General features: G+C 35.9%; 2 protein-coding genes across 3 annotated transcripts; one reads left to right on the forward strand and one right to left on the reverse strand.

Moving 5' to 3' along the window:
- Positions 1-1,808: 1,808 nt before the first annotated feature.
- Positions 1,809-8,110, reverse strand: LOC110381766 (transcription initiation factor TFIID subunit 10). Of its 2 annotated transcripts, none has more exons than XM_064042924.1 (3): positions 7,970-8,110; positions 7,723-7,896; positions 1,809-7,036 (listed from the first exon to the last, which is right to left on the reverse strand). In XM_064042924.1, the coding sequence occupies exons 2-3, from the start codon at positions 7,890-7,892 to the stop codon at positions 6,817-6,819; spliced, it is 390 nt and encodes a 129-aa protein (XP_063898994.1). In that variant the 5' UTR covers positions 7,893-7,896; positions 7,970-8,110; the 3' UTR covers positions 1,809-6,816. The 2 variants fall into 2 exon arrangements, with proteins under 2 accessions (XP_063898994.1, XP_063898996.1); XM_064042926.1 differs by having other exon boundaries at positions 7,723-7,886; positions 7,970-8,089.
- A 516-nt stretch (positions 8,111-8,626) lies between these two features.
- LOC110381760 (ADP,ATP carrier protein) lies at positions 8,627-9,949 on the forward strand. Its single transcript, XM_021342155.3, has one exon. The coding sequence runs from the start codon at positions 8,896-8,898 to the stop codon at positions 9,796-9,798; it is 903 nt and encodes a 300-aa protein (XP_021197830.1). The 5' UTR covers positions 8,627-8,895; the 3' UTR covers positions 9,799-9,949.
- Positions 9,950-15,615: the final 5,666 nt, after the last annotated feature.

Below are 15,615 nucleotides of genomic sequence, written 5' to 3' on the forward strand. Positions count from 1 at the left end.
AATTGAGTAAGAAGAAGCTATTTTATAAGTTCCAATTTTTATTTAGTTATTTAAATTCGCTATCAATACTCCATTTCGGACTTGGTATGCACTTATCTGAATACAAACAGTCTTAATAGGACCTTAAAACCTCAGTATAAAGACAACATTAAAAAAAGTTAGATGCAATAACTACTATTACACTTTCCGGCACGTAACTCGGCAAGAATCGTGAGATGAAAACAGTTCGCCAATAAATGATGTCAATAACCATAGAATAATGCTCAAGCAATAACAGGGACCACTTTTTTGTACGCAGTGCAAGCTCACACTTATTAAATGACCCAAATCCTTGCCAAATTATATGCTGGCTACTGTAGTTAATCTATTGACTCATTATTAATATGTATTTGTGTAAAGAGTCCTATCAAGATTCTCTACCTTTAGTTAAGTGCCCTAAATTGGGGTATAGGTATATGAGATTATTTTTACCCTCCTCAAAAAGGAGGTGTTATGTACTTGCCACAGAAACATGATCGGCAATCCACCTTTAGCTCCTAGAACTGATCATCTACCGAGCCTTTTCTCAACAATATTGGGGTAGGCTTCCAGTCTAACCAGATGCAGCTGAGTACCAGTGCTTTACAAGGAGCGACTGCCTATCTAACCTGACTTAGCTTAAGAACTATAAATGTAAACTACTTTGGTTGTGCTATTGTTATTTATTAATATTTAGTTTTAAAAACGTATTAACCTTTGGGAAATTTAGTGAGATTAATTTGAAATTATATTAAAATAAACTACGTATTGAGTGTGTACTATTATAAAAAGTTATTTTTATCACAGACTGAACTTTTAGGTCTAACTAAAGAAGCATCTTTGAACACAATGTAGGCCCAAGTTTGAATACATAAATATAAGTTTTTCATAAAACAACTGTGACTTTAAAAATTGTACATGAAAATTCATAGTACAAAGTTGTTCAAATTTTTTTTTTGTCCATGTATATTGTTATAACTTGGGCCTTATTTTATTAATTGGTCAGTTATTTTTATTTTATTACCTAGTTATGTAATGTTACTCTTTAAACTTTTTTTTCACACAACTTTTTACAGTACCTACGTAATAAATTATTTCTTCTGTATATTTTGTTTAACTAAACTTTTCCCTGAGCTTAAAAATTACAATAGGTATAGTTAAATGAAAACTCACTGTAAGATGATATTTTTTTACCCTTACCCTTCCAAAATATACCCTATAAGTAGCTCTTAACTAGTGTAGCTAAATACCAATTTTCAATACATTGTTGAAGAATTCTGAACTTACAAGGTCCGAAATCGCCAATCCACCTTCAGGACACGTGGTGATTAACGGTAAGTCATTCTCTGTACGAGACGAAGTCTGTTCCCTGTAGTGGGGCGGCAAAAAAAGGTGGTTAAAATGGGAATGTGACCTAGTCCAGGCTTGGAAAACTATACTATATAATGGATGCTCTATTTGAGTTAGGTACCTAGCTAAAGGTCGATCTTAACTTTTTTTACAAATACTCATACATAAAAAATAATCATTGTTACTGTATTGATATTGATTTTTAACCATATTTTACTCTTAAATAAAAAGACCAATAACCCCACTCGAGAGACATTTAATGGTTACTTAAGCCATTCCTTAGTGAAGGATTTGTATGACATTCCGTCACTAAGGAGTGACTTAAGTAAATGTCTCTGAGTGGGGACGCAAGACTGTTTACCATTAGTTAGGTCAAATTAAGTGCCTGCTCAAAAAGAGTATAAGTAGTATAGGAAGGTGAAAAAAAGAAAACAAAGGGATTGTGTTTAATGAATATTTAATTCAAATACCCTTAGCACTAATGATTTATCTAAACCTTGATAACAGACTCCCGACACGACGTGCCACAATTATTACGAAACAACAAAATTAAACTTAAATATAATAATAGAAAATATTTTCAATATAGTTTATGACTTGAACAGTCATGTCAACCCAGAATTAATAAACTATTCATTATAATCAACTTACCAAAACGAAAGGTTTTCAATTCAGATATTTTACTTGCAAAAGAGGTTTTAAATTCGGACATTTGAAAAATGTTTTCGACCAAAACTCATAGTTTATTAATTTCAGGCACCACGTTGTTAGGATTTCATAATTTTACTAAATATTAAACTAAAACTAAGTTTATTGAGAAAAAAGTTAAACATTTCAATAATTGTTGAATTTTGTATCAATTCATATTCATTGTAAGTTGTTTGGGTGTAATTCGTGACCAAAACTTTTATAGACCTGCAATTGCTATGTAGAGATTTTAATTTCATAAAACAATAAAATTTTTGAATTTTACTACACCTAGAATTGCCTTATTATATTCTAGATGAAAAAACGTGTTAAAATCACTTTTCTTTTTCTGGTAGTACAAAATGTTTTTCAAGCTTTTTAAACGGTCACCCATCTAAAGATTGACCGCGGCAAGCTTAGCTTAAAAATGAGCCTATTGCAATACTTTTACTAAATACTTTAGGACGGCAAAAGAATTTCAATTATTTTTGCCGAAGTAAGCCTTTTCCCTAATTTTGGGTCGACTTATAACTGCTGGGTTCCAGTGTTTTACAAGGAGCGACTGCCTATCTGACCTCCTCAACCCATATACTCCTTGGTTAGACTGGTGGTCAGAATATAAGAATAATTAATAAAATTCTTTGCCATCCTGTCAGTAAGCACCTTTATAAAGATATAAAAAAGTTCCTATTGAATTATTGTATGTATGTAAATCCATAGATATATGATTTGCTTCCTAGAGATAGAATTTTAACATTAACTCCATACAAGTTACATCGAATTCTTACCTCTGGTAGGCAAAGCCACGGATAATATATTGGGAACAATCGAGATAGATAGATCGGCAAAAGGCAAACGAGTGATTTTTCATTTAAGTGAAGCCAAAAATTAAATACATTAGTTGACTGACTTTTTCATGTGTGATTTCTTCACCTTAAAAAATCTGTATACATATGTGGTGTTTTCTCGTTTTTGCGTTTGTAAGACATACCATATATATAGTTATCTATCACGCATTGCCAATCTATCGAATGGTAGGACCCTAAATCTATGCGTGTGTGCGGCGTATACATACACTATTATATTTCTATGTGTGCTAGTGCTTATTTTGCAAATGTAAAAAGGTTACATGACTATATCATTTGTGTTATTCTAAGTACATACTTAAAAAAACATTATAATGTTTTATTTCAAGAAAGCGGGTGAACCATAGTGAGCGCTCCTAATCTTACGCATACAAAATAATATAAAATTAATAATGGTGTCCAAAGCTTTTTTCGATTTGCGATTTTTTCGGCTGTTCTCATATGGGGAGATCAGCCAGCCAGCTGCGCAGGACATATTATAGTGCACGAGCATTTGCTTGGACACAGGTGCACTCACTATTCCTTCACTCATAGCGCGATGGGACGGCAATCCGACACCACCGGAGAGAGATCACAAGCAGGACCGACATTTGCGTGTTATATTTACACATACAAGTATGGGTCACCCGCTTTCGTGAGATAAAACATGTGTATTATTTTGAAAATGTCAAATTGCTTTCAGTTGCAGCATTTGGAAGACGTGAGATGATAATGCAAGGCAATTCTGATTATTATAGTTGGATTCTTATGTTGAAAGCTCGACCAATGTTGAAATGATATTTAAATCTATACTAATATAGTAAAGTTGTTGTTTTTTGTGCCCTAGAAACTCTACTGAAATTGTTTGTATTCTAGAAACTGGTGAAAGCCGCACTGTTAGGAAGCTACACTATTCCCAAACTTTTTCAGATATCCGGTAACATCATCCTCATCCTCCAAGCCTTTTTCCCAACTATGTTGGGGTCGGCTTCCAGTCTAACCGGATTCAGCTGAGTACCAGCGCTTTACAAGAAGCACTGCCTATCTGACCTCCTCAACCCAGTTACCCAGGCAACCCAATACCCCTTGGTTAGACTGAACTGGTTGAATGAACACTATTTCTCAAAATTCGAGACAAAACTTAAAAATCCAACCATAACAATTTATTTTCAACATTTTAAACTTATTTAAGTTTGCTATTTCAATTATTTCTTTCTATTACAAATTGCTACATTGATTAAATTACTATTTAAGCTGGAAACTATATTTAAATAGTTCGCTTTCTATTGGCGGGTGCCATTTAACCTATCAAATGTTTAAATATACATACAACACACATATAATATACAATAGATATAAAAAATACATAACACCAGTTGATTATAAAATTCATACATACTATAATATACTAGATTATATCAGATACCTAGCCCATACAGTGTTGCTTGCCGCGATCATTGCGTGGATGGGTAGTGATGTAAAATGAAAAAAAACGATTTGTTTTTTTTCACTTTATTGAAAAAAAACATGAAAAAAAACTTTGCATCGTTGTTTTTTTTCTAAATTTGGTTTTTTTTCTAGCCTACTTTTTAGTTCAATTTTCAAAATTTCCCTTTCGTTGAGTTAATATAAATGAATGTTGCCAATATTTTTATGAAATTTGGTTCTGTTTTATCAGAAAAGTACCGTAGATTCAAGAATAAACCTAAGACTCTATTATGTAACCTTAAGTATTAATCTTTAACGGTAAATGCCCTAACAATTTAAGAGTTATTATACTCTTGAAAAAAACAAGGCCCAGAAAAAAAACTGTTTTTTATCTGGTTTTTTTTCAAGGTTTTTTTTCACACTAGAAAAAAAACGGTTTTTTTGCAACACTATGGATGGGTGTGCGAGAGATAATTTTACTATTAAAATGAGCTCATAAAAGGTCGCCCCACGATTATTCATCTCCCGAGCCTTTTCCCAGCTATGTTGGGGTCGGCTTCCAGTCTAACCGGATGCAGCTGAGTACCAGTGTTTTACAAGGAGCGACTGCCTATCTGACCTCCTCAACCCAGTTACCCGGGCAACCCAATACCCCTTGGTAAGACTGGTGTCAGACTTACTGGCTTATGACGTACATCGTCGAATCACGGTTATTATGGTAATTTAATCTATATTATCTATAAAAAAGGTTAATATTCTTTCGACCATAGAGCTAAGCTAGACTGTATGGAATAGATATTTTAAAAAGTGCTTATAATGTTAATTATGTTATTCGGTTACTGCTTATTTAACTATGAAAGGCAATATTACATTAATTTGCATGTTTCATTAAAATAACAGCAACAGTATCTTTGTGTAAGTTTCACCAAAATCTGTTTAGCAATTTTCCATGGTAATTTTTTACCTTCATTTTAATAATACAGGCAAATATCTAAAATTGGTGTTTTTTTTCTTACTAACATGTGTAATATGAGTATATTAATATCAAAATGGTTGGCTACATGAAAATAGGATTATTCATTACTATTTATTTATTTTTTATGGATTATAAATTGAAGTATATTGTATAAAACTTTTTTTAACCAACTTTAAAAAACAGAAGTTCTCAGCTTGACCTGTATGCATGTATTTTGTGCTTACCTATCTGACGTTTGGCTGGACCAATTAATATGCGGTTTTCAGCATAGTTTTTGTCAGACTTAGGAGATTTTATTTAAGTATATTATAGAAATCGGTTTTATTTCTTTGGAAAAATATTTTTTCCCCTAGAGACATTTTTTTCAAATTTTACATCAATATACTTCAATTTTTATGCTATTTACTAAGTTAACTGTGTATAATGGAAGTTGGAACATTCTAGATCTAACCATATCACTCAGCTAATCTAAGCCCAACCTTATACTTGTAAGTTCCTTCCGTAAAATACGTAAGTTCCTTCCGTAAAAATAACGCAAGTAACTTCCGTAATTGTAAGAAGTTCTAAGAAATGACTTTAAGCGACTTACAAAGGAGTAAGGATAGATGAGCGGAGATGCCATAATGCAGGTAGGTCAGGCCCCTTCTTCTAGCCCAAACGATGTCCTACTAGCAGATTATCGGGTACGTCGGCTGTTCTCATGTAAGGAGATCAGCCTACTGCGCAGGACATATTATAGTGCACGAGCATTAGCGCAGACACAGGTGCACTCACTATTCCTTCACTCTCATAGCGCGATGGGACGGCAATCCGACACGACTGGAGAGAGGTCTGGCGCAGGACTGACATTTACGTGCTAGCCCAAATACGGTAGGTATCACCAAAACGATCAGTTAAGGGTGAAATAACGAGGTGTTCGGGTTCTTTGCAACATCTGTCAGTGAGTTTTGGTATAACAATAAATGGTTGGGTGGAAAGAATGCGTATAAGGGCGGAAACAGTAACGTACCTCGTCCCCCGAACGCCCGCATTTTGGCGCGCTACGTTCTTAAGAGATTTTCCGTTATGGCACCTCCGATAGTCATTTTGTTCACCCTTATCGAAAGGTACTTACGTGAGAACTGACAAGTATAAGGCCGGCCTAATATTGGATCATAAGGCTATATTTATTAAATCAAATGAATAATTTTGTCACTTTAACTATTCATTTGGTAATTTTAAGTGTATTTTAGTAACAAGTATGTTTTATATGATTGCCATTAAGATATTGTATAAATGTTTTGCCAGAGTTAATTTTTTTTAATACAGTAGAAAACTAGCAACACTAAAATCAGAACAAAATGTTTGATTAAACAATGTTATTGACTGTAATTTAGAATATGTTTTATTTTATTGAATATTCATAGTTTAATCAAACTATAGACAGGACTATTTTTGCAATCATAGCAATAGTAAACTTTTGAGATATCTTTGAAGCAAGAGAACCCAACGTTCAGCAACGGGTTGACATTATCAAACGAAATAATGTGGTTTCCGAGCAACGATACCATACTCCTGTAATGCCGGAGCCAAGTCTTCCATGGTCATTACATACTTCTTTTCCTTAGGACCCTTCTGGTTCTTGGAGCTCTGGGTAATCTGGCTCGAAGTCCGCATTTTGCAGTGTTGGAGAGCATCATTGGCGATGTCCGAGAGGAATTTCTGGGATGCTAATGCGATGAGACGGATCAACCTGGAATTTTTAAAATTATGTGTAAGTTTTTTGTGTCATAAATTGTAGAACAAAAATATAAAATGAAGTTGATTAGTAAAGTTATATTTCAGGAACTGCTGAACTGATTTGAAATTCAATTTAGAGTTAGATAGTCTGTTAATCAAGAAAGGCTATACGCTGTAGGCTTTTACTTTGTGTGCAGAATAGTCTACATTGAACATGGGTGAAACTATTCGCAGAAGCATAAGTATGCTTTAAAAATTGCTGGCAGTACTTAATAATTATTGTAAACATGAACCATTCTTAAAAAAGAAATAAAAACTGTTTAGTGTACAACCTTTTTAGTTGTAGTCATGACCATTATGAATTTTACTTACAAGATAAAATAATTTCATTTGTTATTTGTTTATTACAATAGTTTAAAATAATTGCATAGTGTGACTACAGTGAGTTCTTTTGCTGTTTCAACAACATTTTAATATCTCCAGACAAAATCTTGATAATTGAAATCAATGTTTCTGTTAATTCAGACTTACATTAAGTTTTTATTATGTTTTCCTGTAAGAGCTTAGGGAAGAAATTACATAGAAATGTCATGTAGGCCCTTGGGCTTTGTTAGGAATTTAAGCAACTTAGAAGGCCCAAATTATAGTTTTAAACGTTCTGCAAGGTACAAGGTGAGTTTTAAGAGTATAATGAGTTACCTAGGATCCTGTGACTCGAAGCCAGACATGTTCAAGTAATGAGCAACAACGGAATCGGGAATTGAAGGATTGTAGTTCTCAAGTTGGAGGAGAAAGTCGCTCAGAGCGTGGCCAGCGCCCGTGTCGTCGTCCATACCGACCGACGGAGACCCCATGCGGCTCATCTGCATGGCGCTATAAACAATTACAACCAACTTATTTATAAAATAAACAAGAACCAAACTTCACGAACACACATTTTACTTACTCAGCACAGATAATGTAGAATTTTTTCAACAGTTCAATGTCATTCTAGAATGAGGTTGGCAAAACTGTTTGCGTTTTGTTCTTGTAATTATAGGAAAAAGTAATGCATTTCGTTTTTGTTCGTTTATAAATGAAAAATAATTTGTTTTGTGATAAAATTTAAACTTTTATGTTAAAAAATACTTAACAATATGTTAGTACATAAATCTACTATAAAACTTGAAGAAAATACAGACTTTTCGTTGTAGTAAAAAGCAATAACAAAACGCAAATTGTGCACGTCATTCATGTGTTTCCACACTTTGAAAAATTACCCTAGTTATTAAATTATTTTTAAAACAAGGGTAAGATTTTGAAATTGAAATATTCGTTTTTAAGGCAACTGTACCCAGTGTAACATAAAATTCATCTAATTAAGTCATCCCAAAATTATTTTCCATCGTTCTTCCTATTGTGAAAGAAAATAACCAATTCATTTTATTAAGTCTACGCGATGTGGCTTGTATTTACAAAGCTTTCGCTATGTATTTGTGCGAAAAGATTTTTGGAGCACTAATCATGCCCTATTTGCGGCTTAAGAAATAAATAACGCCTAGTTTATTTTTAGAAATCAGTGTAAATTTTGTCAATTGCAATGGCCACCCTGACCTCGTGGTGCTTTTTCGTGAGGTTGGCAACATCTGCCCCTTCCTTCCTTCTTTTGCGCCGCTCCTCCGGGCAGAACTACGAGAGAACGTGATCGATCGAATTTCAAAAAAGGCACACACCTACCCCCTGTGCTCCCGAGATCACGAAATTACTCTAAATCTCCTGATTTAAAATTCAGGGGTTCGTGTTTCGTGATTTTATTCCATTCCGTGTGTGAACCTAGATTCCACCTCGACCCGCGAGGTAATTACCAAGTGAGCACCCACCTAATCGAACAAAATGTCGAACCTCGCTGATCCGGTCGCGTTCGCGAAAGATTTCCTCGCTGGCGGTATCTCCGCCGCGGTCTCCAAGACTGCCGTGGCACCCATCGAGCGTGTCAAGCTGCTGCTCCAGGTCCAGCACGTCAGCAAACAGATCTCCGCCGACCAGCGCTACAAGGGTATCATCGATGCCTTCGTCCGCATTCCCAAGGAGCAGGGTCCCCTGTCCTTCTGGCGTGGTAACCTCGCCAACGTCATCAGGTACTTCCCCACCCAGGCGCTGAACTTCGCCTTCAAGGACAAGTACAAGCAGGTGTTCCTCGGAGGCGTCGACAAGAACACCCAGTTCTGGCGCTACTTCGCGGGTAACCTCGCCTCCGGTGGTGCCGCCGGAGCGACCTCCCTCTGCTTCGTGTACCCGCTCGACTTCGCGCGTACCCGTCTCGCCGCCGACGTCGGCAAAGGCGACGGCCAGCGTGAATTCAAGGGTCTCGGCGACTGTCTGGGCAAGATCTTCAAGTCCGACGGTCTGACCGGTCTGTACAGAGGCTTCGGCGTGTCCGTGCAGGGCATCATCATCTACCGTGCCTCCTACTTCGGATTCTACGACACCGCCCGCGGCATGCTGCCCGACCCCAAGAACACACCGCTCGTCATCAGCTGGGCCATCGCGCAGACTGTCACCACCGTCGCCGGTATCATCTCGTATCCCTTCGACACGGTCCGTAGGCGCATGATGATGCAGTCCGGCCGCGCCAAGGGCGACATCCTCTACAGAAGCACCATCCACTGCTGGGCCACCATCGCCAAGACCGAGGGAACCGGCGCCTTCTTCAAGGGAGCCTTCTCCAACGTCCTCAGAGGAACTGGAGGCGCCTTCGTGCTTGTGTTATACGATGAGATCAAGAAGCTTCTCTAAATCTAATGTAAGAATTGTTACCATAATTACAATTAATTGTGATTCCGAATCACCACAGATAGCCACTCCCTTAAATCATGTATTATTAGACGCGGAATTAACCTAGTAACTTATTTTAGTTAAATAAAAGCGTTATACACCAATTCCAACATGTATTTTGTTTTATTGAAAACATTAGGTATTACATAATGCTTGGCTACACCTAGCTGACACAGTTGCATAACATTCTCATATTGTACATCTTGTATTGACTTCTTAACAATATTCTAAATTTAAATTATTTTGCCTGTGATCATCACTCATTCAGCCAGTGTGTGTTATGTAACCTCATTTCGTTCAATGTTTGAGGCCAAGGTTGATATGTACCTCATCTAGTTCATGTCTAACACTTAAATATAATCTAATATGTTGGAATAGACATTCATGTAGTGAATATTGTGAAAATAAGTGGTTATTTAATCAATACTTAACCTATGTGGCATTGGGAGTGAGACCTTGTACTATGTAACTAAGTGATAGATGCAAAACGCTGTGAAAAATCATGTTAAAAGCTGTGGAATCCAAACTCATGTGATTGAGAGCTGTTATGTAACAATGCAGTATGTATATGTGCTATAAAGTGTGCATGGTGACCTAGTAGGAATTTAATTTTAGTTCACTTTTAAAAAGTGCTATGCAATGTAGTTAAATCCAAATGTGCGCAACAACATTATGTAACATTGATTGTTACTGAGCAGGCTCAACGAGACAACTGGTCCTGCCCAACATCTTTCTAGCTCGGTATAAGTTTTTTGGTGTGAAAAACTTGTGCTATGAGTGATTATTATTCTAGAAAATTAAATGTTAAATAAATACTCCTTGCCTTTTATTGTACATACTTTACCTATGGTCAGAAATTCACATATAGAACACCTGCATATTTTTTTTAATGTTTTGTCCAAAGAGGATGTAATTCACTCATTGTTACTAAGTATCAGTCTCAATTACCTCCCATTTGCTATGCCACTTAAAGTTTAATTAAATAAAAGTGCAAACCTAATAACTACATAGTTTGGCCCAAGAAGACTCCAATGTGTTATTCATATGGCTAGACATCAGGCAAAATAATTCTAAATTCTTAAAACTCGAACAAGATCTTTATTGATTATGGTCCCATAATTGATCAATGAAATAATTTGGGAGGGAAATTAAAAAGACGTTTAACCATATTAGGATAAACAAAAATCCTTATAAGGAAAGTCCCATCTGTGAACCACAAATTGATAACATTATCATAAAGATCTGGGCTAATTTTGTCTCTGTAAATTATTACAGTACATACAAAATTGTATTGACGTGTACAACGTCAAAATTAGCTGACGTAACGATATCTTACGTAAGTATCACGACTAGGTATGGTGACCGACTGATAGCAGATATTGAAGAAATGCTACGATAATACGATCCGTCGTGAATGGATAGATGAGACTCAGATAGCTAGGTTCCTAATGAGTAAGTATATCCGTTATAAGGTAAAAAGTTCTCTAATTACGGATTACAATAACCGATCCATTTTTGTTTTTGGATTAGAGATGGATAGGTACTTGACGTAATTTTTATGGAGCTAATGAACGAGAAACGCCGGTTGGATCGGGTATTGAAATCCGCTATAAATTAGTAAGTCTTGTATTATTCGGATGACTAGCAACGTCGGGATTACGTAAGTTTCCACTTAATATTCTCAGAACTAAGTTCAAGGATAAGTAGGTTCGTTATCTTTACAGTTTTGGATACAGGCAATAGACATGTCATATTTATATGGATGTTTCCTAATTGACCAATCAATATTTTTTTTGTTTCTGGGCTTATTTTTCTAAAAAAAAGATATACACTTAATGAATGGTAATTAACAAGTTCTTTTGAACAATAGATTGTAATTATAACTTAAAATAAAGTGGAAATAACTATGATGCTCAAGTTGAGTGCACGGCACGAGCGAATTTTAATTTTTAGGTTAGGTTTAATTCAATGTTAACGCTATCGCCGCGCCGTCACTCAAGAAAAAGGGAAATAAAACGCAAATAAAAGGTACAATAGTATAATTTTATGCTCTTTTTTCATAGTAACGAATTATGAGTTATGTATTAAGCCATTTTTTACAATTTTATAGCTTCTCACATAACCTAGTAATTTTTTGTACCAACGAAAGGTAGGTACAGGTATATAGAAAAATAAATCCAACTGATCTTCCTATTTACCTGAAATAAAATCAGCTGAAAAGAAAACAACGTCATAAAACTCATAAATCAATAAAATGCCAGTAAACCGACGGAGTTACATGACAGTTAGTGCGAAAGACAAACTAAATTCGACCTAATTTGCGAAAAGGTCAAGTTCAAAATCCAATGTGTTCAAGACCGGCAAAGTATGTTAGTAGCTAAATTGCAGACCGGCTAAACGCAGTAGACTTATTAACTAGGTACTGATTCATCGTTTTACGCGTGTAATGAGTAGCACGTGTTCTGATAAAGAAATGATGACTTATAATATCGTCTCTGAATATAATGGTCGCGTTAGCGCCATTTTGATTCTAATATTCGGTGGCCATCTTTAACTGATTGACACATTTGGACAAAAATGCATTTTTTACAAAGTAAATGTGTTGTAAATTAAGGTTACTTATTGTACTTTCTTATCACGAGATATTACACAATATCTGTAATAAAATCATTGGACTTTGAACCTTGCTATTATTATCTAAAATAAGTGGAATGTAGCTTATCTCGGATCTTTTAATTTTTTACTAAATTCTACTTGGACATACTGATCGAACCAAGTATTGATTTAATAGTTTTTTCTAGGTCATTGCTAGGCAAGTTCCTAATTCGCGGCTCGGCATTTAGATTTATATAATACCGGACTAGACTAATGAATGACATTATTAAAGGTTGTTACTCGGCAGTATGTGAAGTTGCCTGTGCTTGCAGCATTACAAAACGACGTTGCACATTTATTTAAGATTTTTTCTACATAAAAAATGCACATACTTAGGTACATATTATGCGAAATATTTATTAACTAAAAAAAAGTATCACGTCATGATACACTTATAGGAATTGTTATCAACGCCTCGCCTACCTAAATATCATCAAAATATCTTTCCGTCTGTATTCTGTAACCACTACATCATGAAAACTTATATCTACCATGACACAGCATTAAGTATAGCAAGGGAGAGTACCTGAGTGATGTTTTATATACCGCATAAAAACGCTAAAATTCCTATTGTAATCTTCGACTTCCGCCCAATTTAAGTTTGCACTTCACGGCGGCGCTAGTAGTAAGGTCAACGACACGATTAAGTGTCAAATTCAGTACATTACACTTTAGTTCTCCATTCATCCGTCTGTAGCAATAACTTGGTGATTGTACAGCCGAATTCCAGTGTTGGTTAGATCGGGCGACACGGCTTGCACTCCCGTGATCCGGTGTGAACCGAATCTATCAAGGTATCCTTTTTCGTCCGTACGTAGATGGCACATGGAAGATTCCTGGCCAAGAATGCAAATGAATATAAGACTTATGATGGTAAAATTAAGGTGTATTTTTCTTTGGAGTTTACTTATATTGTAAAAAAGGTTTAGAAAAAAGGTTCGTTCTCTATTGTAAGATTAGGAATAATGCAATCTGCTGTATATTGTTTGTAGGTTTGTTCTTAGTGTTATATCCTGCGATATAATAATAATTATGACGTGGAGTGGGTGTGGTGTTACTTGGAAACAATATCGAAGTATATCAGCGTGATATAAGACAATTAATTACCTACTCATTGCCATAAAGCACCTAAGTTTATAATAGTCTTTGCTCATCCATATACTTATGCTTAACTAACTACATTGTATTAAGTATTTGATAGAAATGCGACGTCAATTTAGATCAAGCTAAGAGGATTTCAGGTGTTTTTAATTGCTAAGAAGGATTAGGAACATTTAAGATTTACCGTAAAGGGTCATTAGAAGAGGAAGAATCAAAGTTACTACTTACTAAAGATAGGAATTCGACATAACTTGTACCTACGAGGCTAATGTAAAAAATCTATCTCTAGTGGATTAAATCAACGGATAGATAGAATACTGGGAACGGCCTTGATCTTGCTTGTGTTCAGTGCCCTATATGACGTCACGACCCATCTGTCATGGCCATAGGTAATGACAGCTGGGCTGTGCTAACGGTTGTTTTTTTAAACAACTTCCCAAAATGGAGGATCTGTGTGCAGCGACCATAAGTTCGTCGGAATATTTTGTTATGTTTTTATGTAAGTAACTTCAATGATTAGGTAGGTACTCAAAGACGCCTGAACCGATTTGCAAAATTTAGGTATGCATTGCATAGGGTAAAAACTTACCTAAATCTTACACAGTGAAGGTAAAAAGCTGAGCTGATGATGGAGACGAGAAAGAGTTTAGAGAACTCCACATCATCGGTAGGTAAGTTTTAACCAATCTCTAGATGGAGACAGAATAGTGGGAACCTGTATGTATTTTTTTTTGTACCTAAGGAAAATAAAGGTCTAATTAAATGATGTCTTTAATTACATTTTAGCCCAAGGTCAGCGTTTAGTTAAACGATGTGCAACTGATGTTCTAAATTTAAAAGCGATTTGGCGCCATTCATAAAGCGGGGCATAGACTTCCTCGTGCTTTTTATCGTGGCACGTGCAATGTCATTGCTGCCGTTGATCGAAAAGGTGACAAATAAAACTTCCTTTAGGAGATTCCGTACGCAAATTATTAATTACTGCTGTAGGAATTTTACCAATCAACAAGAAAGGTCAAGGATTTATCGCAGCGACCGTTGTAATAAAAGTCATCATCTGCCTAGCCTTTTCCTATCTATGTTGGGCTCGGCTTCCAGTCTAACCGGATTCAGCTGAGTAAAAGTGATTTACAAGGAGCGACTGCTTATCTGACCTCCTCAACCCAATTACCCGGGCAACCCAATACTAGGAAGATTGGTTATCAGACTTTCTGGCTTCTGATTACCCGTACGACTGCCAAACATGTTCTAATGATAGCCGGAACCTACAGTTTATTGTGCTAAGCTACCGTTGTAAATAAAGTAATTCCAAAACCTATTTAACGTCCATAAAATAACAGCAATTTCAAAGCATTGTGAAACAAGGAAAATATTGCTCGTAAACCCAATATTATACTTGCTAAGTTACCGGCCTCCTTATACACGGCTTTTTGCAAGACCCTCACAATGTTTTCCTTTGCCTTTAGTCAGCCGCATTTAAAATAAGAAGGAGTACTTTTTTTCTGGAACTCCATGTTTTGTGTTAACCTCAATGTCGGATAAAGCTGCACACCGAGGAACGATAGATAGATCTCGCATTTCAAAGTTTTCTGAAACACTGAAACAGTACATTGCTACGATGATATAGGAACACGGGAAACACCCTCAACATAATTAGCTGTTGCCTTGATAAAAAATGGTTTGCTCCCATGGTACTTAAATAAATTATTAGGCCTGGGTTTGTTTGGCATCGACGCCGGATTTTTGTCATGTAGGTCGTTAATGGTCATATTTCCATGCTTCGCAGTGCCAAGAAACTTGTCTATATTGCTTCGCTAAGCAAGTAAGCACTCAACTTTATTGTCTGACGGCTGTGGAGATTTAACATTGTAATTGTAATGTTAAAATTAAATCTCTAGTAAGCACATTAAGAGACCGATAAAATATAGGGAATGGCCGTCAAGGAGGCTAAGTATCGATTAGTTGGTAGTAGTAGTTGGTAAGTACTAGCTGTTTCTCGTGGTTTCGTCCCAGAGGACCTAC

The sequence above is a fragment of the Helicoverpa armigera genome, chromosome 30 (genome assembly GCF_030705265.1).
Source record: "Helicoverpa armigera isolate CAAS_96S chromosome 30, ASM3070526v1, whole genome shotgun sequence".
NCBI lineage: Eukaryota > Metazoa > Arthropoda > Insecta > Lepidoptera > Noctuidae > Helicoverpa > Helicoverpa armigera.

Excerpts from the sequence above, each read along its gene's own strand:
- LOC110381766 (XM_064042924.1), bottom strand. The coding sequence starts at position 7,892 with ATGCAGATGAGCCGCATGGGGTCTCCGTCGGTCGGTATGGACGACGAC. Across the intron at positions 7,037-7,722 it reads TTCGAGTCACAGGATCCTAG|GTTGATCCGTCTCATCGCAT; the intron begins GTAACTCATTAT and ends TAAAAATTCCAG.
- LOC110381760 (XM_021342155.3), top strand. The coding sequence starts at position 8,896 with ATGTCGAACCTCGCTGATCCGGTCGCGTTCGCGAAAGATTTCCTCGCT.